The sequence below is a fragment of the Schistocerca cancellata genome, chromosome 9, assembly GCF_023864275.1.
Source record: "Schistocerca cancellata isolate TAMUIC-IGC-003103 chromosome 9, iqSchCanc2.1, whole genome shotgun sequence".
NCBI lineage: Eukaryota > Metazoa > Arthropoda > Insecta > Orthoptera > Acrididae > Schistocerca > Schistocerca cancellata.
The window spans coordinates 406914669-406942354 of NC_064634.1; the positions used below are offsets into that span (position 1 = coordinate 406914669).

The 27686-nt window shown below is 38.9% G+C and overlaps 1 protein-coding gene across 1 annotated transcript in view; it reads right to left on the reverse strand.

Annotated features, from left to right (window-relative positions):
* Window positions 1-1796: 1796 nt before the first annotated feature.
* Window positions 1797-27686, reverse strand: part of LOC126101455 (ankyrin repeat domain-containing protein 50) — a 148791-nt gene continuing 122901 nt past the window's right edge. Inside the window, exons 21-24 of the mRNA XM_049912108.1 lie at window positions 24786-24932; window positions 24090-24236; window positions 18435-18587; window positions 1797-1971 (exon numbers count right to left, since the gene is read on the reverse strand). Coding sequence (XP_049768065.1) covers window positions 1797-1971; window positions 18435-18587; window positions 24090-24236; window positions 24786-24932 — 622 coding nt within the window. The remainder of the gene's footprint in view (window positions 1972-18434; window positions 18588-24089; window positions 24237-24785; window positions 24933-27686) is intronic.

Consider the following 27686-nt stretch of genomic DNA (forward strand, 5'->3'; position numbering starts at 1 on the left):
AACAGTGTCCCTAATTTGCTGGGAAGTGGCGGTGCGGTCCCCTACGGCACTGCGTAGGATCCTACGGTCTTGGCGTGCATCCGTGCGTCGCTGCGGTCTGGTCCCAGGTCGACGGGCACGTGCACCTTCCGCCGACCACTGGCGACAACATCGATGTACTGTGGAGACCTCACGCCCCACGTGTTGAGCAATTCGGCAGTACGTCCACCCAGCCTCCCGCATGCCCACTATACGCCCTCGCTCAAAGTCCGTCAACTGCACATACGGTTCACGTCCACGCTGTCGCGGCATGCTACCAGTGTTAAAGACTGCGATGGAGCTCCGTATGCCACGGCAAACTGGCTGACACTGAGGGCGGCGGTGCACAAATGCTGCGCAGCTAGCGCCATTCGACGGCCAACACCGCGGTTCCTGGTGTGTCCGCTGTGCCGTGCGTGTGATCATTGCTTGTACAGCCCTCTCGCAGTGTCCGGAGCAAGTATGGTGGGTCTGACACACTGGTGTCAATGTGTTCTTTTTTCCATTTCCGGGAGTGTATAATGTTGTGTCGAAAATATGGACTTATGCAATTCTGATACAAAAATATGGACTAAACTTTGAAATATGGGAAATGAAAGTTACATTTTCAGACTTCAAATGTCATGATTTATGTAGAAAACTATTAAAAGAGTGAAAATTATCAAAACAAAAAAATTAGTTATTTACAAAATAATTTAAACAGATAGATATAAATTCTACTCATCAAGTGGTGGCAGGAGAACACACACACAAAAGGTTTATCTTTCACAAGCTTTTGAAGCCAATGTCTCTGCCTTCTGGCAGAAGAGTTCAAGGGGATGGAAGAGAGCTGAAGGGAAATGGATGGAAAGGCTCAGGTACAATGCAGAGAAGTCAACCAGAACCCTGGGTCTGGGGAGATTTACCAAATGGAATGAAAAGGAAAGACTCCTTCTCATCTCATCCAGTAAGTCTCATCTGACCCGGGGTTCACTGTACCCCTATCCCCTAAACCTCTGCATTCTTTTTCTTTCGCCCTTCTTCCTTCCACTTTAACTCTTCTGTGAGAAGAAGGAGCCACTGGCTCCAAAAGCTTGTAAAAGTAAAAAAAGAATTGTGTGTGTTTTCTACTGCCACTGCTTGGTGAGTAAATTTTTTATCCAAACATTTGCATTAAAATTAAAATATGTAGTTACATATTAATCTGGGCCCTAATCATCAGCTAGACTAATTACCAGTAAACCCTATTCTTAAATAATCAAACTCCAGCATATAAAACAGATTGAAACATCTGATCACTTTGCAAATGAATTAACATGTAAAATATTTGACATAAGGCATGTAAGTGAGAAAAAGTTACAAAAGATTTGAAATTACATGTAGAGTTTACTGGAAGTTGCTAAATACTCCCATTCTCAAATACTGCATAAATAAAGTCTGGATATTTGTGCGCTATCAATTATGCTGCCTCAATACAAACGAGCAATTTCTAACTGTAACACTTGTCTTATTGTGTTAAACTATTAAGATAAGACTATACCTCTTAATGTGTAGATTATTAGGCCATTTTAAATTTTTAAATTAGGTCAATAACCATGCTAAACACTGAAAATCAATTTCTGTTGCCCTTAGAAACCATTAGATCAGCAACCTGCCAACTGGTATGGCATTCTGGGATAGTCACTCAGTAATAGCATGCTTTAATGTATGTCACTGTAATGGCATGTACTGTTTCAAGTAAATTCATATCTTGTTTGATGCAGACTGAAAAATGTATGAAATTTCTACTGTATCGCACCTCAGAGGGGAGTTTCCTTACGCCACTGAAAGCCATTGTTCTTCGGTTGTTGCAAACGGCTTGCTGCTGTGGTATGTTTCCGCCCTGCTGCAGCATCCAGTCCATTCTTCACACCAGCCACAATTCGTAGGGCAGGATTTGTCACAATGCCATTTCGCCGTGGCTTCAGTAGTCCTCTGCAACAAATGTACACCACCTCCTTTTAAAATTTTACATTTGAAAACTACATAATAAAACAACAATACAATACCGGACAATCATGGATGGAATGCAGTGCCTATTAAACACACCTCATGTGTCGCAGACATACAAGGTGGAGCATATCAAATATCAAAATTTCCAAGTGATAACATTATTTAATTCATATTGATACTGACCTTCATAACACTAGAAAGCTGTGTATATACCAGACACAAATCAATGAAATACTATGAGCTCTCATTGATAAATGTGATGGAATAAGTGAGGTAGATCAAAAGCTTGCCTCCAAATACTATTTGCTTTGTTCCATGTAGCATGTGTAACAGACCTCAAAAGTGTGTGGAACAAGCATTTTTATAACAATTCTCTCACCAAAACATTAGTAGTCAAGAAGCAGACAACAAGGACGAAAAAGCAATATAAGGACTCTTACAATGTACAATGTTACAAGCACTTTTCAAATTTAAATGTGAAAATCTGTAGAACAATCAAAGGAAATAAAATAGACTTCTATAGAACTGGTTACAGTAAATCTTGTCACTTGTTTTCTGTTGTTACTATTGCTATGACCATGACATTAAAAAAATATCTTCCTCCCCTTTTTCTTTCTAAAGTAGTTTCTGCTCAATTATCTTTCCACTTCACTCAAGTAGTTTTAATGCTTGCACATTCAGGGAGATAAATACTTTATCTCCACTTGCTGCCATGTAAATTCATGGGGAGTAATCTGCAGGGAAAAGTTTTGACTGAAGAGGACTTTCACAGTTGCTGAAGAAGCATGACTGACTGCTACAGTAATGCAACCCAATGTGACATAAGCTTAGCTATTTGTGCTTGTTTATCATTTAGATGTGGTTGATCCAGATGTCAGTTTCATAGCAGCACTACTGGCAAAGACCTTAAATTTTACAGCATCCTGTAGACTCAACAGATGGCACTCCAAACAAAGTTCTACTGTGAAGAATGAAATAAAACTCTTTGTGTTTATCAGTACAATGAAATGTGCTACAAACAATGAATCAGCAGCAAATTCTATGATTAAGACATGTATTACGAAAATATCTTGTGGCTGTAAAAGGGGGAGTTTGAAAAAGAATGAGAAAGCTATGTCAAAATAATCCAGCACATGGGGATTGGTGGGTGATGCAGCAATACAGCCAAAATGTTGGTGTACTATTTCACAGCAAAAGATTGTTCAATCTACAAAACAGACAACCCCAGCAAATGAGTTCTCATTATGAAACAGTCCCTGCCCATTCAATAATACGAAATATGCTCAACTACCAATTTCACTATCATAATGTCATAAAGTTGTCAGTCTAACATTAAGTGCAAAGTAACTTTCCTGTATAAACTGATTTTGGACAAGATGATTCCTATGGGGAAAAAAAAAATTTAAAAAAAAATAGAACATATGATGTGGCGAAAACTGACCTTCACTTTGTTTTATCTATACGTAAATCAAAATGGTACATTCTACTGCCACAAAACTATTCACACAAAGTAGATAAATACTGTTCAAAGTTTTGTTTGTCTGTGGTTTAACTTCATTGTGGTCATGTCTTTCCACTCTTCCCTGTTTTCTTAAGTTTTCACGAGTGACTCATCTTTATTGCTCAATACAAGAAAATGTTTACCTACCTGGATTTTCTCCTTCCTTCCTGAAAGGAAAGCAGCTGAAGGCACTTACATAACTACAGAAAAAACCAACTTCAAAGAAAAGAAAGAAACTTATCTTACAACTGCCTTTCCTCATTGTTTTTCTCTCATCTTGTTACCTGTACATTCCTCTTTTTTTTATTATTATTTAAGTAAAACATGCAATGACGGCATTTAAGGAAACAAGAATGAATGAATGTATGAAGTGCCAATGGCTTGAGCAAGGAACCATTACACAGCTTAAATAAACCAAAATCACTATGATCTGATCAAGATTTTAACCCCATCTATCATAACCAAAAAATACAGTAGTGTAACTTCAACTGCTAACAAAATGGAGTTGCTGTGTTTTCTTATGCAATAACAAGCATCCAAAACAATCTCTGAAGCATATTTAAATCCTGAATGGTGCTCAATGGAATTTTATAACCAAAAAAGCTGTCCCAATTCAATGAGAGGTCTCATTATATGGCAACAGTGTCTTTATAAATACAACAACAATGACTTAATGATAAACAGATTGTGGACAGCCAAGAAGACGTTTTATTCCATTCTCGTATTTGTCCAACATACTTAGTGAACTTTAAGTTATACCACTGGCAATTTTATCGTCTAAGAATAGGCATTCCATGCTGGAAACGGGGCTTGGATCACTGCACATGATCACATACAATGGTTTTTTTAAACCTTACAACATATAGACAAGCATTATTTGGTTGTCAAAATCTTTATAAAAACTCCACCTCTTTCACAGTTGAAGGCAGTCTGTGTAATGTGTTGTTTCTGCTAGTCAGCAGTCAACATTTTGTCCTACTTATTAATGCATTAACTTTGACTTCAGCTGCTTTGCAAGATGTTTGCCAATAGCAGCCACACATCAAATGTTTAGTTTATCATTCCTGTTGAAAGACTCTTGTTAACTCTTGAGCTCTCCAAGTGTATATTAAGCTCAACAGATACTTTCACGGCAGTGGTCTTTTAGGTATCATAAATAATAATCTGATATATCTACCAGCATGTTTACCTTTTACTCTGTGATATCAGATGTATTACTGTATATGCAACCGATATTGTGGATGCAGCGATTAAGTGAATACTATCAGCTGAAGGATGAAATAGTGAGCAATGGACAATAAACACTATATGATAATTAGATTCTTTAGCACTGGACTTGGCCAATTGCATTTTCTCAATTTTTAAAGAGAGAGAGAGAGAGAGAAGTGGCCAGTTGTGAGTAAGACTCACATACTGAGGGTTCTGTACAAATTTAATTATGTATAATATAAATGGCCATATCTTTTGATTACATTGGCTTAGAAGCTTACATTTATTGCGCCCCTGAAAAAACATTAGCATGTGGCATAAATATATATAGAGGGAAACATTCCACGTGGGAAAAATATATCTAAAAACAAAGGTGATGTGACTTACCAAAAGAAAGTGCTGGCAGATCGATAGACACACAAACAAAAACAAACATACACACAAAATTCTAGCTTTCACAACCAACGGCTGCTTCGTCAGGAAAGAGGGAAGGAGAGGGAAAGACGAAAGGAAATGGGTTTTAAGGGAGAGGGTAAGGAGTCATTCCAATCCTGGGAGCGGAAAGACTTACCTTAGGGGGAAAAAAGGACGGGTATACACTCGCGCACACACACACATATCCATCCACACATATACAGACACAGCAGACATATTCAAAGGCAAAGAGTTTGGGCAGAGAGCATGCTTGCCTTTGAATATGTCTGCTTGTGTCTGTATATGTGTGGATGGATATGTGTGTATGTGCGCGAGTGTATACCCGTCCTTTTTTCCCCCTAAGGTAAGTCTTTCCGCTCCCGGGATTGGAATGACCACTTACCCCCTCCCTTAAAACCCAAATCCTTTCGTCTTTCCCTCTCCTTCCCTCTTTCCTGACGAGGCAACCGTTGGTTGCAAAGGCTAGAATTTTGTGTGTATGTTTGTGTGTCTATCGACGTGCCAGCGCTTTTGTTCGGTAAGTCACATCATCTTTGTTTTTAGATATATTTTTTCCCACGTGGAATCTTTCCTTCTATTTTATATATATATATATATATATCATCTCCTCAAACCCGGAACCTTCCACAGAAGAACCCCAAAAGTGCCCCACTTGTGACAGGATACTTTCCGGGACTGGATCAGATTCTGAATGTGACTCTCCAGCAGGGATACGACTTCCTCAAATCCTGCCCTGAAATGAGATCCATCCTTCATGAAATCCTCCCCACTCCACCAAGAGTGTCTTTCCGCCGTCCACCTAACCTTCGTAACCTCTTAGTTCATCCCCATGAAATCCCCAAACCACCTTCCCTACCCTCTGGCTCCTACCCCTGTAACCGCCCCCGGTGTAAAACCTGTCCCATGCACCCTCCCACCACCACCTATTCCAGTCCTGTAAACCGGAAGGTGTACACGATCAACGGCAGAGCCACGTGTGAAAGCACCCACGTGATTTACCAACTGACCTGCCTACACTGTGAAGCGTTCTATGTGGGAATGACCAGCAACATATACAACATATACAGACACTGCTTGTGTCTGTGTATATGCGGATGGATATGTGTGTGTGCGAGTGTATACCCGTCCTTTTTTCCCCCTAAGGTAAGTCTTTCCGCTCCCGGGACTGGAATGACTCCTTACCCTCTCCCTTAAAACCCACATCCTTTCGTCTTTCCCTCTCCTTCCCTCTTTCCTGATGAGGCAACAGTTTGTTGCGAAAGCTTGAATTTTGTGTGTATGTTTGTGTTCGTTTGTGTGTCTGTCGACCTGCCAGCACTTTCATTTGGTAAGTCACATCATCTTTGTTTTTAGGTATATTTTTCCTTCGTGGAATGTTTCCTTCTATTATAACTATATATATATATATATATATATATATATATATATATATATATATAAACAAAGATGATGTGACTTACCAAACAAAAGCGCTGGCACGTCGATAGACACACAAACAAACACAAACATACACACAAAATTCTAGCTTTCACAACCAACGGTTGCCTCGTCAGGAAAGAGGAAAGGAGAGGGAAAGACGAAAGGATTTGGGTTTTAAGGGAGAGGGTAAGGAGTCATTCCAAACCCGGGAGCGGAAAGACTTACCTTAGGGGGAAAAAAGGACAGGTATACACTCGCACACACACACATATCCATCCACACATATACAGGCACAAGCAGACATTTGTAAAGGCAAAGAGTTTGGGCAGGGATGTCAGTCGAGGCGGAAGTACAGAGGCAAAGATGTTGTTGAAAGACAGGTGAGGTATGAGCGGTGGCAAATTGAAATTAGAAATTAGCGGAGATTGAGGCCTGGCGGATAGCGAGAAGAGAGGATATGCTGAAGGGCAAGTTCCCATCTCCGGAGTTCTGACAGGTTGGTGTTAGTGGGAAGTATCCAGATAACCCGGACGGTGTAACACTGTGCCAAGATGTGCTGGCCATGCACCAAGGCATGTTTAGCCACAGGGTGATCCTCATTACCAACAAACACTGTCTGCCTGTGTCCATTCATGCGAATGGACAGTTTGTTACTGGTCATTCCCACATAGAAGGCTTCACAGTGTAGGCAGGTCAGTTGGTAAATCACGTGGGTGCTTTCACACGTGGCTCTGCCTTTGATCGTGTACACCTTCCGGGTTACAGGACTGGAGTAGGTGGTGCTGGGAGGGTGCATGGGACAGCTTTTACACCGGGGGCGGTTACAAGGGTAGGAGCCAGAGGGTAGGGAAGGTGGTTTGGGGATTTCATAGGGATGAACTAAGAGGTTACGAAAGTTAGGTGGACGGCGGAACGACACTCTAGGTGGAGTGGGGAGGATTTCATGAAGGATGGATCTCATTTCAGGGCAGGATTTGAGGAAGTCGTATCCCTGCTGGAGAGCCACATTCAGAATCTGATCCATTCCCAGAAAGTATCCTGTCACAAGTGGGGCACTTTTGGGGTTCTTCTGTGGGAGGTTCCGGATTTGATGAGATGAGGAAATGGCTCTGGTTATTTGCTTCTGTACCAGGACGGGAGGGTAGTTACGGGATGCGAAAGCTGTTTTCAAGTTGCTGGTGTAATGGTTCAAGGATTCCGGACTGGAGCAGATTCGTTTGCCACGAAGACCTAGGCTGTAGGGAAGGGACCGTTTGATGTGGAATGGGTGGCAGCTGTCATAATGGAGGTACTGTTGCTTGTTGGTGGGTTTGATGTGGACAGACGTGTGAAGCTGGCCATTGGACAGGTGGAGGTTAACGTCAAGGAAAGTGGCATGGGATTTAGAGTAGGACCAGATGAATCTGATGGAACCAAAGGAGTTGAGGTTGGAGAGGAAATTCTGGAGTTCTTCTTCACTGTGAGTCCAGATCATGAAAATGTCATCAATAAATCTGTACCAAACTTTGGGTTGGCAGGCCTGGGTAACCAAGAAGGCTTCCTCTAAGCGACCCATGAATAGGTTGGCGTACGAGGGGGCCATCCTGGTACCCATGGCTGTTCCCTTTAATTGTTGGTATGTCTGCCCTTTGAAAGTGAAGAAGTTGTGGGTCAGGATGAAGCTGGCTGAGGTAATGAGGAAAGAGGTTTTAGGAAGGGTGGCAGGTGATCGGCGTGAAAGGAAGTGCTCCATCGCAGCGAGGCCCTGGACATACGGAATTCTGAATGTGGCTCTCCAGCAGGGATACGACTTCCTCAAATCCTGCCCTGAAATGAGATCCATCCTTCATGAAATCCTCCCCACTCCACCTAGAGTGTCGTTCCGCCGTCCACCTAACTTTCGTAACCTCTTAGTTCATCCCTATGAAATCCCCAAACCACCTTCCCTACCCTCTGGCTCCTACCCTTGTAACCGCCCCCGGTGTAAAAGCTGTCCCATGCACCCTCCCAGCACCACCTACTCCAGTCCTGTAACCCGGAAGGTGTACACGATCAAAGGCAGAGCCACGTGTGAAAGCACCCACGTGATTTACCAACTGACCTGCCTACACTGTGAAGCCTTCTATGTGGGAATGACCAGTAACAAACTGTCCATTCGCATGAATGGACACAGGCAGACAGTGTTTGTTGGTAATGAGGATCACCCTGTGGCTAAACATGCCTTGGTGCATGGCCAGCACATCTTGGCACAGTGTTACACCGTCCGGGTTATCTGGATACTTCCCACTAACACCAACCTGTCAGAACTCCGGAGATGGGAACTTGCCCTTCAGCATATCCTCTCTTCTCGCTATCCGCCAGGCCTCAATCTCCGCTAATTTCTAATTTCAATCTGCCGCCGCTCATACCTCACCTGTCTTTCAACAACATCTTTGCCTCTGTACTTCCGCCTCGATTGACATCTCTGCCCAAACTCTTTGCCTTAGCAAATGTCTGCTTGTGTCTGTGTATATGCGGATGGATATGTGTGTGTGCGAGTGTATACCTGTCCTTTTTTCCCCCTAAGGTAAGTCTTTCCGCTCCCGGGATTGGAATGACTCCTTACCCGCTCCCTTAAAACCCACATCCTTTCGTCTTTCCCTCTCCTTCCCTCTTTCCTGATGAAGCAACCGTTTGTTGTTGCGAAAGCTAGAATTTTGTGTGTATGTTTGTGTGTCTATCGACCTGCCAGCACTTTTGTTTGGTAAGTCTCATCACCTTTGTTTTTAGATATATTTTTCCCACGTGGAATGTTTCCCTATATATATATATATATATATATATATATATATATATATATATATATATATATATATATATACAGGGTGTTACAAAAAGGTATGGCCAAAGTTTCAGGAAACATTCCTCACATGCAAAGAAAGAAAATATGTTATGTGGACATGTGTCCGGAAACACTTACTTTCCATGTTAGAGCTCATTTTATTACTTCTCTTCAAATCACATTAATCATGGAATGGAAACACACAGCAACAGAACGTACCAGCGTGACTTCAAACACTTTGTTACAGGAAATGTTCCAAATGTCCTCCGTTAGCGAGGATACATGCATCCACCCTCCATCGCGTGGAATCCCTTATGCGCTGATGCAGCCCTGGAGAATGGCATATTGTATCACAGCCGTCCACAATACGAGCATGAAAAGTCTCTACATTTGGTATCGTGGTTGCGCGGACAAGAGCTTTCAAATGCCCCCATAAATGAAAGTCAAGAGGGTTGAGGTCAGGAGAGCGTGGAGGCCATGGAATTGGTCCGCCTCTACCAATCCATCGGTCACCAAATCTGTTGTTGAGAAGCGTACGAACACTTCGACTGAAATGTGCAGGAGCTCCATCGTGTATGAACCACATGTTGTGTCGTACTTGTAAAGGCACATGTTCTAGCAGCTCAGGTAGAGTATCCCGTATGAAATCATGGCGGTGAATCGAGGAAGTACAGTACATACTGACAAAACTAAAATGAGCTCTAACACGGAAATTAAGCATTTCCGGACACATGTCCACATAACATCTTTTCTTTATTTGTGTGTGAGGAATGTTTCCTGAAAGTTTGGCCGTACCTTTTTGTAACACCCTGTATATATATATTAATTGTAGGTACATTGCAAAATGTAATGAAATCTTAGATTATCTAACTCCAACCTGTTAAGCAGATATTTGTTCTTGTACACTACTCCAACTGATCACTTTAACAAAGAGTGTGTTCACTATCATTCACATACGGAAGTGTATGTGGGGGTATGGATATGAACTAAAAGCATAGTTGTTCTAAGCGTTGACCTGTTCCAGAGGTTATCAACTATGAGATTATGAACTAAGAAATAAAGACTGGTAGAACAGTTCTACCAATTATCTAGCCTCCCTCCTCCCAACCCTCTTTTTCCTATAAATCATTATATAGAGGTTGTTTACCATCAGATTTGTTTTGATGCGAGGACTATAATTCACTTCTAAACCAGCACTGCCTAAATCTCTTACACTTTGTGCAGGCTATCATTAGTGAATAGTTGCTAAAAGATTCTGGATCGTTACTGACAAGTACCACCAAATCATCATTAAGTGTCCAGCTTCTAGAACCAGTCTGACATATGTTGTCAATACACTGCTGTGGAAGTTATCATCTGACAGCTGCAGCAACACTAGCTACCCTAGCAGCAAGTAAGCTAGCCATAAGATTAATGCCTTTTAATTATATTTCTACCTAATTAACACAATGGTTGTTGTATTTTTTCATTCCATGCATTAGCAAATTTTCAAGAGACATGAACAATAATGAAATAATTGTAAAAGAAACTAAATTTCATTGATTCAGTTACGTAAGCTAGAGAAATACTCTTGAATATGTGTATAACTGCAGCTTGCTACACTGAAAGCAAGAGGATGTAAACACACATTTCAGGCATGAGAAGCATATATTTCTGTTTTTGTCTGTTGTTATTACGATAGGTATTTTCCATGATACATAACAATTTTGTATGTAGTCTAATAATTCATACAGTCATACATTTCACCTGACTTTCTAACATCTTAATATTTTTGTAAATTTTGTTACTTTTGCTTCAAATGCGCATATGTGTAAGATACTTGCCATTGGTGGCTCTGTTATAGCAACAATGTGGAACTGGTTTCTTCGGTAGTTCAACACAGTTTTATTGCTTTTGACATTCCATTACCACATCTGTGCAGTTTTCTCTTGAGTTACAGTCATGTTGACTTATTTGGTATGTTCAATAATATAGATATTGGATTCCAATCAAGATTCCTACATTCCACATTCACTGATTTGACTGGAAACTAATTGAACAACATTTCACGTTGTTGAGCAGATATACATTTTTCTGCAAAAGTTTAGATCTTCTGCAGTTAACTATCAATTTTTTTTTGCTTAAAAGAAAATGACATTCTTCAGTAGATATCTGTAGGTTATAATCATAAGTAAACTGTCCTGTAACCTATGATTTCATACCTCCCAGACAAGGGCGCCCATACTGCTTTTCCCTTTCATATTCCCTGATGGCAATCTTAAATCTCCATTTCCTAGATAAATAACTTACATCACCCATTTCTCATTGCAAGCTTTCAGAATCTTTGCTTATAACCTCTTCTCCCTCAACAGTTTTACTAACTATTCTTTCTTCATCAATTACCACTTCCAGGTTTGGAGGATCGGGTCCTGAAGTGGAAAATCTTTATCATTCTTTTACCAATTTAGAGACTGGACCAACAACACTATAAAATTACTTACATTTTAGAAAAATTTTTCATCATTTTTGTTTGTCTTGCAAGAGTTAACTTTGTATAATCTTTCTTATGACAGTGTAAATCAGAATGTCAACAAAACTCATGTTTTACAGCCATAAAGTCATCAAACTGTGAATTTGTTCTTCCTCATTTTTGGACTCAGTAGGCACAGCAATAACAGTAACACTCAATATCTGCCATCCTATACTCCACTAAAACCTTTGTACACTGTAAATGCTAAAACATAAGAATGAATTTATAGAAATATATTCTCTGTAATCTCATATACAATGGAATAACACATGTGAGAAGGATGTGAACAAACACTGAAGCACATTCTGCATCACATTCCATTGTTCTTGATTATTGCCACGACTAAAAAAATTTTTAATGACAGCACTCTTATTTGAATGTACAGTATTTCACCATCAAATCCCACATTCTTCCGGGATAATTCTCACCTCCCCCCGCCTCCCCCCTCCAGTTTTTATTCTTGCTAACAGTCAGATATAAATTATAACTCCTTCATGAGCCCTAACATTACTTACTTAAAGCATGTCACTGACAAATAAAAACTGTTGTGCGAGAGAATGAAAGTGCACATACCACCCTCTCATTCTCTTATGACCACCTGTTTTCAACACAATATTTTATGGAAAGAAATTCTCCACCGGAACAAGTATATACCATCTATTGTTACAGTGTTCTTGTGCACACCACATCTACATTTACATTTGCACACTATAAAGCATAATATGGCACATGCCAGAAGACATTAATTGCATCACCATTCCAGTTTCAAAAACACGTAGTGTGTGGGAAAAACAACTGTAGGTGATTTAACCAACAGTCACAATGAAAGGTTCACATATGAAGAAATAACAATATTTTTCCTTACCTGTCTTGCACAACATTTAACTGGAGTTTGTGAGAGTTTCTGTGACTAATGTTGACCTGACAAGCATGTGGTAAATCACAAAGCTCTTATTTAAATCTTTTCTAGTGTTTCCTTTAATCCAACTCTGTAGGATTCCCAGACTGGTGAAGAAATCCTAAGATTAGTCAGATGAGAAATTTTATAAGGGACTCACTTGACGGATGAACTAAACTTATGCAATCTTCAACTGAATCTTCATCAAGCAACTTAGTTTGCTGCAGATGAATAAATCTACAGTTTTGATCTTTTTGTATGATCCCAATTTTTCACCATTTCATGTATGTTTTATTAAATTTTCTTCATGGGGTACCCTCAGACAAGCCAGCTAATTAATCATCCACATGCTTTATTTCACATTTGCTAGCTCTGCAAAAGAAAGAATTAATGTTCTCATATGGAAAAGAGTGATGGGAAGTATCTCAGCTATTAATTTCAGTTTTGTGTGTGAAGAATATTTATTACAGATTACTAGCAACCCAGTCTGGCTTCACACAGATGGTACTAAATATCTAAGACCAGACAATCTTACTGATGTAGCAGTAATTTCGTTTATGGAACACTGCATAGAGGTATTGGGGAATAATGTTAGGTACTGAATATCATCACTTTCATATAAATTTAAAAATTAATGCAGCACACACAACTTGGTGGCATACTGCAGCACATAAAGGCTTTAATGGACTGCCTGACTGCAACCCACTAACAGTGTAAACTGTGTCTCTGTGGTCACTCATATGTTGGTGAGATGATCATACCTGTCTGCCACAAGTATCAAAATCCTACAGCAGCTCCACAGAGGTGTAAGAATAATAATAATAACAATAATAATAATTTCATTTCCCTCAATGTCCCGATGTAAATCTTTCTAACTGGGCATCACTTCACTGATTTTTGTCTCCCTAGTCAATTATTTAACTGGGAAAGGTGACCTACAGTTTAACATGGAGGCCAAACCACATTTCACATCTGGCAATGTCCACATCATTGACAGGTGAATGCTATGTTCAAAGACTGAGTTTTCAGACTGACTCTAGACCACCAGGCCTGACTCAAATTCTCCTGGTGTCTGTACCACTGGCTGTACCACTAGATGGCAATACATCCATTTTTTGCAGTGACAGTGGATTTTATTTAATTACAGTTCAGCCAATTTCCATGAAACATTTATAAATTATATACACTAACCTTCCTCACCAATCAAACAATATATTAGTCAAAATCATTACAGTAATTCCTGGGATTAGTCCATACATACAAACAGAAGTGAACGGGAAACTTCAATTTATGAGTACAAAGACTATTGCCTCTAATGAAACTATCTTCATTCATTTTGCTCTTTCTTTTTTAATTTAGTTGTCACATACTGTTTTCATCCTACAGCACTTATACCTCAACCAAAATACGTAACAAAGTCCACTTGGTCCTCAACATCCTCATACATTTCTGGACCTTACTGCAATTGGCATATTTATGTAAATATTTTTTTTATTAATTTCTTGATACCTTTATTTGAATCGTTTAAATTCTTATTCTTGATACCCATCAATCGTTTATCCTGTCATTACATCCCATGCTTGCCAAATCACTTATGACCACTATGTAACACTGTGCAGTATAACACCATCTCCACTGATGAACAGGTCCTGGTAAATATTTATTTTTTTATTTCATCTCATTTTCAGCAGAAATTGTGATTCAGTAACTAAGCACATAATAAAAACTAGTGTTTCCTTTCAATGTTTGTTGTTTCATGTTTAAAGGAGTAATATGCATTTGATATTCTGACACTCATATTATGTTGCAATCACTGTATATCTCACAAACTTACTGGTTGTGGTTATCATACCCACATCATTGCTCAAAACATAAATCTTATTGAAACAGTAAAAGCTATTTACTGTGATGACACATTTAATATATTTTTTATATATCTGGGAGATTAAATTTTTCATTAACAGATTTCCACCTTTTGTTATAAAACAAGCATTTCCATTTGAAAATGACAAACCTCAGGACTGAATTGGAAGGAACTATCTGTATCAAATGGGGGAGACGAAAATGTGTTTCGATAGGTATTTTACCTTTTTCTGTGTTTCAGCCAGACTTTTGCTGTTGCCTTCATAAGTGATGATCTTGTGCCTATCTTGACATGTTTTTGAAGCATCCCAGCATTCCATATTTTGTACCTGGCAATATTGAAAATGTACCTCAAATTAAACTTCCACCAACCGATATTGTATAGGAATTTTGACTGCTTATAAAAGCATTAGTGTGGTAAATTCATGTATGAAAACTGAATTGGTACTTCAGCACTTTGTATAGGTAAAAGTAAAATTGTTCCCAATATAAGTACGATCATTACATTTCCTTAGTTATGTAACTTTTCTACTCAGAACTAGTACAAAAAAAAAAAATAATAAAATAAAACCTAGGAAAAGTAGCACAGAAATAAGAGGGAACAATCTTCTCTTTACCTAAATACTCATTGGCTGAATGAAATCTGGTGCCTCATGGCAGCAAAGAATACATATATTTGTAAGTTTTAATGATGGATTATTTATATTTACAATTAGTAGAAATGACTTTTAGACTGGTGCAAAATAATGGAGCCAACAGGCAGCATTTTACTGCCTTTGAGACATATGTATGACTGGAATATTTTGAATTTTTATGCAGAATATTTTCTTTTTATGTTTTATTTCTTTCCGTTCATTAAAAAATCCTCTACCTTAAAAAATGACAAATCTCATCCAAACAGCTGTTTGATAACACCAGATCTTCACACTTCATATTTCATTCTGTCACCCTCTCCTCCTAAGCAGACGTGACCAAGCCAGATTGTAGCCTTTTCACCATAATGCAAAATCTACATGTTGTAAACTCCTTGTGAAGACAATCCAGTAAAAGAAATTTATGTTATAAATAATGAAATAAAAGCACATGCATGATGTGAAGGCCAATGTATCTTTCTCTGCTTCAGTCCCTGAGCACTGGTTAAATTTAGACACTGTTTCATACAGAGTGATAGCCTCATCATGTTTCTTATTTAGGGTGACTATAGTGTGGACCAGAATATTTTTCATAACATAAATGCCTACCTAACTGGAGTATTATTAATGGCGAATATTCCTCTTGATTTCAGATCTACAACAGATTGTGTAAGTTCCACTGTCAGTAGCCAGTTATTATCTAACAATATTTTTCATTCATTCATCATGCTCCATACGACCCATTAGGTAGGGGACTCTTCAAGGATGTAAAATGACTCAAGGTATTTATAAACAAAAGACAAGCAAATTTATACTTAAAATTGTTTTCCCCAAATATCTAGTCTTCTGAAACTGAAACCTCTCAGAAACTACATCTACAATTCTTAACACATTTACCTTCACTGCTTATTTACCAGCGAAGTCCAAGAGGCCTTCCACAGAGAGTAGCTGTGTATTAAAACTATCTTCATACTATGCACGTATTTCAGTTAATGTACTGAATATCAAATATTCAGTTGAATATTTGCCTTGAGTTTAATAGCTACGAAATAAAGTAATTACTATTCCCCAATACTACAGCGAGAAAAATAAAGCTGCAGCCTTAACATGATACTGGAAAGTCCTGGATGAAATAGAAAGAATAAATATGATCTATTAACAAATAGTTAAGATGCTGAGCAGTAGATGCACACAGACATGGTTGAGCTTGTGGCTAAGCTTTCTCAGGAATATCAGTCCCTTAGGAATCATACACAGAGGCACTTCAGCAATCATTTTTCCCGCACTCCATATGCAAATGCAACTAGAAGAAACCTTGCTATGAAGTACAATGGTGTACACTCTGCCATGCACTACACAATGGTTCAGAGTACAGGTACAGATGTAGATGGTACAGGTGCAGACGTAGATGTAGATGAAGACCTAACAAGCAATGAGAAAGGGCACTGCCCAAAAGCTTAGCTATAAGCTTAATCTACATTATGTGCCTGGTTACTGCTTTAAGCATCAACTTTATGGCAGGTGATTCCCTTTATTCTTCCAACAACTTATTAGAGTGTTTTGGAAAGTCTGACTGAAAATGGATTATAATGACACTAAAAGTAAAATGAACACAATGAAAAGGAAAATAATATGAATATTAAGTTCTGAAACTAGCATATCAGAAGTCAAAGACAAAAACTGGCAGATAAATATAAGGGTGAAAAATGCATGGAAAGAATTTGGAAAAATGAACAGGGCTTTTGAATTAAATAGTGTCTGAACTGGAGGGTTTATAATAAAAATCAATTACCCAGTTTTGGCTTATGATAGTGGAACAGACTTTTAAAGCAAAAGACATTTAAAAAAAGCATTGCTCAAAGAGCAATGGAATGAAGAAAGACAGTAAAACAATCAAACTTATCAGGAAACAGGCCGGAGTGGAAGACAATTATGATTATAATGGAGATGGGTGAAACATGTAACCAGATGAACGGATGCTAAATAAAGGAAGAGAGGTGCCCAGATTAAAGATGGATAGATGACATTACAAAACACGCACAGTTGCACATAGCTGAAGATTCTAATGCATGGAAAAGTTTAGTGTAGGCCTCTTTACAAGAAATATTATATAGGGCTGTCAGAAAGTCTGAAAAGCCTGTAAGGATGTTGGATGGTAGACTGTGCCGAGAAATAATTTTTAAGAAAAAAAATTTCAATATGTTCTGTCACTTCCGAGCTATTCAGGCTGTTGTGTGTGAAAATTCAAGTGGCCTGGCAATTAACTCGATAATGGTTTTCAAATCTTTTTCTTAAAAATTATTTCTCACCACAACCAACCCTGGAACACCCAAACAACCTTTTCAGATTGTTTCTGACTACACGTCAAGAAATAAAAAAATTCAAATGTGGTTATCTGACATTTCCACACACCATGACCCTCAAACAACTGTAAATTACAAGTATTTCATTCTCTTTTAGTTGGTGTCTGTAAATTCATCTATTCGCATCACAATAATTAAAATCTTACTTTCCAAAGTATCAGAGTGTAAATCCTTTGTGTACTAAAGATCAAGACAAATCACACACAGTGTGTCCTCTGATCTTCATGATATAAAAATACTAAGTATAATCACTTACTACATATAACTCTTTAACTGAAATTAACATTTTTAGAGGAGACCTGATGACTGGCATTCAGTTGTTCTTCTAAATCAAGGTTCTGAGTTGGGTACAAATGATTTGAACTCCAACATGTCATTGAAAAATGGAAATGTCGTGTGGCTAGGGCCTCCCATCGGGTAGACCGTTCATTAAAAAATATATTTTAGTACTACAGTCTGGGCACAATTCAGTTACTATAATTAAGATAATAAAAATCAGCATATGTGGAATCAATGACCCACAGTTAGACATAACCAAAAATCTTTTAAAACATTGAATTAAACACTCATTAATAATAATGACATTCACAAACTCTAAATACTTTGATAAAGTCAAATAGCTGCAAGGAAGAAAGTCCTTTAGCCATATAGCACTACAGAACTAATTACATTCAAAAAACTAGCTATACAGATTTGTACTGTAAAATGAATCATTCTTAAGTCCTCAAATTTTGCTCACTATTTGACTTTAAAAACTGAAAATTTGACAAACAAAAGTAAATATGACTACTTGCTCCACCATTACATGCAACTTACCCGCCACCAGAGTTGGCATTTGTGTATTCAGATGCACCCTGAGATGACAGAAGACCTGGAGGCCCTCGACCCACAGCACTCGCACTATTACCGAGAATTATCCTCATGTGTGTGTCACGTGCAAAGTGGGGGTCTGCCATTAGGGATGCATTCCTATAAAGGAAAGTGGTGTCAGTGTGTGGTGTATGGCAGAGTCTGAACTGTATATACAATCAAGAGTACATGTGAAACCAATGATCATGATGAATAAGGCCACTTTAGATATATGATAAATCTTTATTTCTGGTGCAACTAGTTTCATAAAGCTGAAGCAGTCTTACTCATCATGGTTCAATTCTACAGAGGTGGACGCCCACAGTAAAAATTTTCTGCAATGCTGATAAAACACTACACTGCTAAGTATCTGTAATTATAAAACACAGCATTATCTTTGAAACAACTGTGCTGTAAAGATCTTTGCATAGCTGAACACAATTTAAAAAAAGTTTATAAATGCATGTCTATGTGTGTGTTATCAAATAATTTCTTCAGGTTGATTCTCTCTCTCTCTCTCTCTCTCTCTCTCTCTCTCTCTCACACACACACACACACACACACACACACACAGAGAGAGAGAGAGAGAGAGAGAGAGAGAGAGAGATAGAATCAGTGAGCTCACTCTGAATCTGACAGTGGTTGGTTGGTTGTTTGGGGGAAGAGACCAAACTGCAAGGTCATCGGTCTCATCGGATTAAGGAAGGATGGGGAAGGAAGTTGGCCATGCCCTTTCAAAGGAACCATCCCGGAATTTGCCTCGAGCGATTTAGGGAAATCACGGAAAACCTAAATCAGGATGGCTGGACATGGGATTGAACCGTTGTCCTCCCGAATGCCAATCTGACAGTGTCTCTGCCAAAATATCACATAATAACTGAAGATCCCATTATCTCCAGACATGTTTTGCAAGAAATCTGAGAAATCCATCATGTAGAGCTAAGACGACCAAATATAACAAATGCCACAATTCTAATGTTAAACTTCAATGGCTTCACATTTTTCCACAAATCACAAGCAATGACAACTGGTTCCTATGCCTATGCTGCAGTGTTGTCAGATTGACTTACCTACTTAGACAGGGCTAAATATCATGTTTTGGTAAAGTGAACACACATGGCTCCAAAATTGGGGCTGCATCATTATTCACTATGAACTCAGTAGCTGAAAAATGGATGGACGTTGACATTGTGGTAGGTTGATACTGTAAAGTATCAACTAGGCTTTATGAAGAAAAATCCTGACATTTGCCTACAAATAATGCAGGAAAACCTAAATCTGAATGGTGGACAGCTATCCTTAGAAAACAAGAGCCATATGATAGTCCTGCTACAACCCATCAACAGTAGCCAACTCTCTTGGAAGCACAACAATTACGTACCAAAGAAGCTACAGCTATTAACAAGATCTTACTTATTTTGTAACACACTGTGCTGAAGTTTCAGTGATATGTTCTTGAACGGAGTTGTTGACGTGTATGACCGATATATCCTAACTTTACTGGATGGATATTCTACACATCATTTCTCTTGCAGGAAGGAGAATCTTTATTATCAGAGTTCTCACAAAGCAGCAAAGAAACTTTCTAACTTATGGAGGGATCAGAGCTCACTGCAGCTTACAATACCACCATTTCATATTCATTAAATTTAGTGATGTGTAAATAACAATTCTGAAAGATCACATACCTACATAAGATGACTGAAAAGGAAATACGGGTTTCAGAGTATCAATGGCCAACTACTTTTTTATAGAGAATTGATTGACATCACATCACACGCCTAGAAATGCAAGGAATTAAGCCATTTTACAGTTATCACCAGGAACCAACTATTAACGTAACTGTCTCCCTTCCCATTATATCAACACAAGTCCCTCTATTCAGGAGATATTTTCTGATAGGTGTAATACTTACAGGAGTCATTTTGTTGAGGCTTGACCACAATAATATATTTTTCCCTGAGACTGTCTGTTGAAGAATGAAGACATAGTCCCTACTACATGTGGTGTTCATGTAGAGATGTACTAAAACTAATCTTTCCTCATCTAAATACATTCAAAATGGAATATTTATCATAAGAATAGGTTAGTTACCAATGCCAGCAGCATATTTACTGCTCTGGCAGCAGCATATTTACTGCTCTGAAGAATTCAGTAATATCTAGTGAGGTTATCACGGATCCTGAATGTCATTTAATCTGGGTGAAGTTAAGCATCAAAGGTGGGTCAGAATGGTAATCACAAGCTTTTATACACCTGTGTCTGGCTCTGTAGTGGTAGAGTGGCTTCAGAGAGTACTTGCAGAATTTGGTAACTAAGTTTCCTGATCATGCTTTTGTAATAGGAGTGACTTCAACCTGCCAGGTATTGACTGGGAGAGTCAGAGTCAAAGCTGGTATCAGAGCCAGAGGCAGGGATTCATGTAACATGATTTTTAATGTCTTGTCTGAAAGTTAACACAAGCAGGTAGTTAGAGAACCAACTGGTGAAGGTAACATCTTAGATCCCACAGTAACAAACAGATCTGGAAAATTCTTGAATCAGTTAACGTAGAGGAGGTATCTATGACTACCGGTGCTGCAAGGAATGTTAACAAAGATAAGAAAATATTTTTGCTTAGCAAGAGTGACAAGAGACAAATTGCAAGGTATCTGAATAGGCAAAATCAAACACTTCAGTACCAAGGATGAAAGTGTGGTGCACAAATAGAAAAAATACAAAAGCATCATTCAATACACCTTAGACAAATGTGTTCCGAGCAATATGTTAAGGGATGGGAAAGACCCACCATGGATTATGAGCCAGGTTACAAAACTGCAATGTAAACAAAGAGAGATTTGTCACAGATTCAAGAGAAATCAAAACCTAGCTGCCAAACAAAAGCCCAACAAATCAAAAATGATCCTAATGAGAGCAATGAAAGAAGCATTTCATGACTTAGAGAGTAAAATATTGTTGAAAGGGAAAATGACAGCCACAAGGCTGAAATACTGAAATTGATCTTCCAAAATTATTTCACTGGAGTAGATCATTATAAGGACCCACCATCCAACTATCATACAAATTTTGATATGGCGATATTGAAATTGGACATCAAAAACAAAAAAACAACTATTAGGTGGTAACAATCTTATCCCATACAAAATACTCTCCATTACAACCAATGCATTTGCCCCACCAGTGCTTCCACTGTTTGAAACATTTTGGTAGTCATCTTTAGAAATGGGTGACAGCTCCTCCATTGTTTTTTTCTTGACTTCTTAATGTCAAATTGGTGTCCTTTCATGCCCACTTTCATGCACTGAAATACGAAAAAGCCACACAGAGCCAGGTCAAGCAAATAAGGTGCATGGGGCAACAAAAACCATGTCATATTTAGCCAAAAACTGGCTAATAGAAATGGCTGTTTCTGTACATGTGTAGTCATGGTGGAAGAACCAGTCTCCTGAGTGCCACAAATTGGGTCTTCTTAAAAGAGCACTGCCGTGCAATCTCTGACAGCTGATCAGTTGTCAGTCGATGGTCTGTGAACACAGGTCCTGGATTTTTTTTCAATATTTTCATCAATTTGGGCAGTTTATGGAAGTCTAGAACAAGGTTTGTCATCGATCAACATGTCACCATTTTTAAATTGAGCAAATCACTCTCTTACACTCGAGTTTTTCCCATAGTGCCATCATGGAAAGCTGTTTACAACATTAAAACAATTTCAGCTGCATGCTGTTCACTTAAACTCACCATCATAAAAAACAAAACAAGAACAAAACAGTGCTTGCAAAAACAATCACAATTGGCAATGAGTTGCGCTATACACATCTAGCGGCAGAAATGCATACTACACAAGCTCCGCCCATGGTGAAGGGTTTTTTTCTACACCCTTGTACAGTTGCTTTGCAGTGTAATGGTGTCAGGACCAGATAACATTCCTGTAAGATTCTACAGAGATCAAGAGAAAGAACATGCTCCCCTTCTATCTGCAGTTTACCATTGGTCACTGGAGCAAAAAAGGGTACATAGTGACAGGAAAAGAAGAAAGCACCTCAGTCCTGTTTTCAAAAAGAGTTGTAGGAGATGCACGTAATTGTAGGCTTCTATCATTGATGTCAATCTGTTATAGAATTATAGAACTTGTTTCATGCAAATGTGTTACGACAAACTTTAAGAACAACAATTTTCTCTGTAAAATTCAACACGGATTCCACAGAAAGACATCTTGCAAAACTCAGCTCATGCTGGTCCTCCATGAGATCACAACACAGCAGACATCAGCACTCAAGTTAATGCCATGTTCTTCAACTTCAATAAAACATACGACAGCGTCCTGCCCGCCGTTTAGTGAAAAAATAAAAGCTTACTGAGTATCGGACCAGATCTGTAATTGGATTCTAGACTTCCTTGCACATAGTGTGGACCATTACTCTTTACAATGTATATAAATGATCTAGTAGAATCAAACAATGGAAAATCCAGGATGGAATGTAACAATACGAGAGAAGGAAAGTTGCTACTCCCCATATAGCGGAGATGCTGAGCCGCGATAGGCACAATAAAAAGATTCACACAATCATAGCTTTCAGCCATTAAGGCCTTTGTCGGCAGTAGAAAAACACACACACACACACACACACACACACACACATCTGCACTCTCAGAGAGCTGAAACTGATCTAGTAGAATGTGTTAGAAGCTCTTTTGAACTGTTTGCAGATGATACAGTTGTCTATAAGAAGGTACCAATGGCAGAAGACAGCAATGATTTGCAGAAGGACCTACAGAGGTTTGATGAACAATCCACAGACTGACAGTTGATGCTGCATTTAAAGAAATATAACACATTGTGCATTCACAGGAAAATAAGTCCACTAATGTATAACTACTCTATTGATGACAAATTGCTGGAAATAATAACCATCACAAAATATCTATGAGCATTTATATAGAGTGACTTTAAGTGCAATGACTGCATAAAACTAATATTAGGAAAATCAAGTACCAGACACATTCACAGAAAGAATCTTAAGGAAATCAACTACTAAAGAAGTGGCTTACAAGGTGCTTGTTTGACTGCTTTTTGAGTAGTGTTCATCAGTCTGAGACCCTTACTACGTAAAACTGATGGAAGAGACAGATTAAAATGGGGGGGGGGGGGGGGGGGGGGGGATGGAGAGAGTACTCTCCGAGAAGCTTCGGACAACATATTACTTTCTCCTACATATGTTTCACGAGATGACCACAATAAGAAAATTCAAAAAATGCAGAGGCTTACCGACAATCATTCTTCCCACGAGCCATTCGCAAGTGGAAAAGGGAAGAAGGGGATCTGTCAGTGATACCAGAAGTATCCTCTGTCACATACTGTCAGGTGGCGTGCAGAGTGGTGATGTAGACAAACACAAATGTGCAGAATTTAAGGCTACTAGCAACATGGCTGTGCCAGCTTCTCCACAAGGAAGAAGAGATGCAGTGTCTACATCTCCACTCCAATATGACTGCAACTGCAGCACACCCATGTGGGGTGGGTGGCCCAGCCTCAAGCATTATGCACTTCCTACTCAGGCATCTACAGGCCAGCTACAACCATAACAGTCCTGAGTTGTATCTTCATCATTACATGCAACTTACCCGCCACCAAACTTGGAATTTGTGCATTCAGATGCAATCTGAGATGACAGAAGACCTGGAGGTCCTCGTCCCTCAGTGCTTGAGCTTTTACCAAGAATTATCCTCATGTGCGTGTCACTTTGCGAGTCTGCCATTGGGGATGCAGTCCTGTAACGCAAAGTTGTGCTGCTGTATAGGATATGAGTATACAGCACACAGTTAACTTCAGATACAATCAAGAATACATGCGAAACCAGTGCTGATCAAACATCCGAGAAGCTTCGGACAACATATTACTTTCTCCTACATATGTTTCATGAGATGACCTCAATAAGAAAATTCAAAAAATGCAGAGGCTTACCGACAATCATTCTTCCCACGAGCTATTCGCAAGTGGAAAAAGAATGAAGGGGATCGGTCAGTGATACCAGAAGTATCCTCTGTCACATACTGTCAGGTGGCGTGCAGAGTGGAGATGTAGACAAACACAAATGTGCAGAATTTAAGGCTACTAGCAACATGGCTGTGCCAGCTTCTCCACAAGGAAGAAGAGATGCAGTGTCCACATCTCCACTCCAATATGACTGCAACTGCAGCACACCCATGTGGGGTGGGTGGCCCAGCCTCAAGCATTATGCACTTCCTTCTCAGGCATCTACAGGCCAGCTACGACCATAACAGTCCTGAGTTGTATCTTCATCATTACATGCAACTTACCCGCCACCAAACTTGGAATTTGTGCATTCAGATGCAATCTGAGATGACAGAAGACCTGGAGGTCCTCGTCCCTCAGTGCTTGAGCTTTTACCAAGAATTATCCTCATGTGCGTGTCACTTTGCGAGTCTGCCATTGGGGATGCAGTCCTGTAACGCAAAGTTGTGCTGCTGTATAGGATATGAGTATACAGCACACAGTTAACTTCAGATACAATCAAGAGTACATGCGAAACCAGTGCTGATCAAACATTACACTGCTAAGTACACTAGTCAACAGCCATTTTGCATCTGGGATATGATATATTTACTAGTATGTATTTTGGTGTGTAGAATCCGAATATAACTTTCAAAATGTTCTAGAACATACCATTTTTGAGTTTTTAAAGGTTTTTTTTATTTTTTGTATTCGGTATTTTGCTTTTTGCTGTTTTTCTGTTTTGATGTTTAATTGTTTGTTTTTGATTTGCAGAGGGGAGCTAGAAGATCTACAAATTGTCAGTAAATGGTTGGCGCAGTAATCCAGTGGTGTGAAAGAGATCCTCAGTGAGCATTTCCTGTGAAAGATAGAGTAAACATTTTGTGTTTAAAAATTACAATAAGAAAAATGGCAACTAGTAAGTCTCATTGCTGCCTAAACCACCCCGACAACTTTTGTATGTATGTGGGAAATTCACTCCAAAAGCCCAAAGAAAATCATTCACTGATTTGCTTAAGAAGGCATATAAATTGCATTTTGATTGTGCTGTTGATCAAGATAAAAATTTTGCACCTCATATTGCCTGCATAAATTGTACTACAACCCTAACCAAGTGGTTGAAAGGAAAACTCCGAGCCATGCCATTCGCTATTCCGATGGTGTAGTGTGAGCCTATAGACCATTATTCAGACTGTTACTTCTGTCTTACAAATATTTTGGGACATTCAAGCAAAACTAAAAATAAAGTATCCAAATGTATCTTCAGTGCATTTGCCCGTGCCCCATGATGAGGGGTTGCCTGTTCCTGTCTGTAACTTGAAAGCCACCGAACCAGACACCATGTCAAGTGAATCAGAAAGTATTGAACATACAGAAGAGTACTGCCCTCAGTATCATGACACTTCACCTCAGCTCTTTAATCAAGAGGAATTGAACAATTTGGTTCATGATCTAAAACTTTCAAAACAGCAAGCTGAACTCTTGGTGTTGAGACTGCGACAATGGAACCTTCTAGCTCCAGGGACAAAAATTTCCTGTTTCACATCAAGAGGTGCTTCCTATGCTCAGTATTTTGATATGCAGAATTCAATGTGTGTATGTTGAGATGTCAATGGTCTGATGATGCAGCTAGGTGTACAACATAATCCACAGGAGTGGCGAGTATTTACTGACTCCAGTAAAACCAGCTTGAAAACAGTACTACTGCATAACGGCAATGCATTTCCATCGGTACCTTTGGCTTACGCAGTAGACATGGAAGAAACTTATGAAACCATGGCTTTGCTGCTAGAGGCAATCAAATATAAGGATCATGAATGGCAGCTTTGCTGTGATTTAAAAGTTGCACTCCTTACAGGTTTACAGGCTGGATACACGAAATACTGCTGCTTTTTATGCCTTTGGGACAGCCGTGGCACCAAGAACCACTATACAGTCAAGGAATGGCCTATAAGGAAGTCACATAATCCTGGAAATGTAAATGTGAACAATACCCCATTTGTTGAGCCCGATAAAATCATTTTTCCTCCCCTTCATATCAAATTGGGCCTTATCAAAGACTTTGTAAAAGCTCTGGATATAGAAGGTGAGGCCTTCAATCACTTAAATGAAAAGTTCCCCAAATTAAGTGAGGCGAAGCTGAAAGAGGGTGTATTTGTTGGACCACAAATAAGAAAATTGCTGAAAGATCCAACCTTTGATACCAAACTCACAGATATCCAATTACCTGCATGGTGTTCTTTTAAAGCAATTGTGAAGGGCTTTTTGGGTAACAGAAAAGACAAAAACTATGTTATCATTGTGAATGATCTGTTGGACAACTATAAGAACATGAGGTGTAGAATGTCGCTTAAAATTCACTTCTTACACCCTCACCTTGATTTCTTCCCAGAAAATTTGGGAGGCGTAAGTGATGAACATGATGAACACTTTCACCAAGACATTCTTACGATGGAACCCCACTACCAAGGGCAATGGAACCCTTCAATGGCGGGTGTCTACTGCTGGGGTCTTGTTTGGGAGAGCAATGAAACGGCAAACAAAAGAAGAGCTCAGTCATCGCATTAAAGGTGAAAATATCTTCTGAACTAATTTGGACCTTTTATTGGCATCATGCCCATATATACATACAAAATAGTATTGATTTCAAAAGTTCTGAATGTATATTTTTGTTTGTCTTAACTGTGTCAATTTTTGCTATTACCATTTTTTATTCTGCTGTGTATCTAGGAAATGTGACATCATACAGAAAAACTGATTTTACCAGTGTATTCAGCACCCCAAAATTACATAAATTCACCCATTTACAAACCAGATGCAGAAAAAAGTTTAAATTTGTTAACTAGTAGTATCTGTCATCGTAACACGCAGTGTAATCTTTGAAACCATTGTGTAGTAAGGAGGTTTACATAGCTGAAAATCTACAACATATAACATATTTTTAAACATATGTCTGTATGTTTTATCAAACACACACACACACACACACACACACACACACACACACACACACACATTGATTGTAGTCAGGTCAATCTGAAGATGACAGAGATATCTGCTGAAATATCAGCTTACTAACTGGAGTTCTTATGATCATTAGTCTTTTTTTTTTTTTTTTTTTTTTTGTAAGAAATCCAAAAAATTAAGTCATGCAGAGGGAAGACCAATTAATACAACAAAATCCCTAATTCATTATTATGAACACA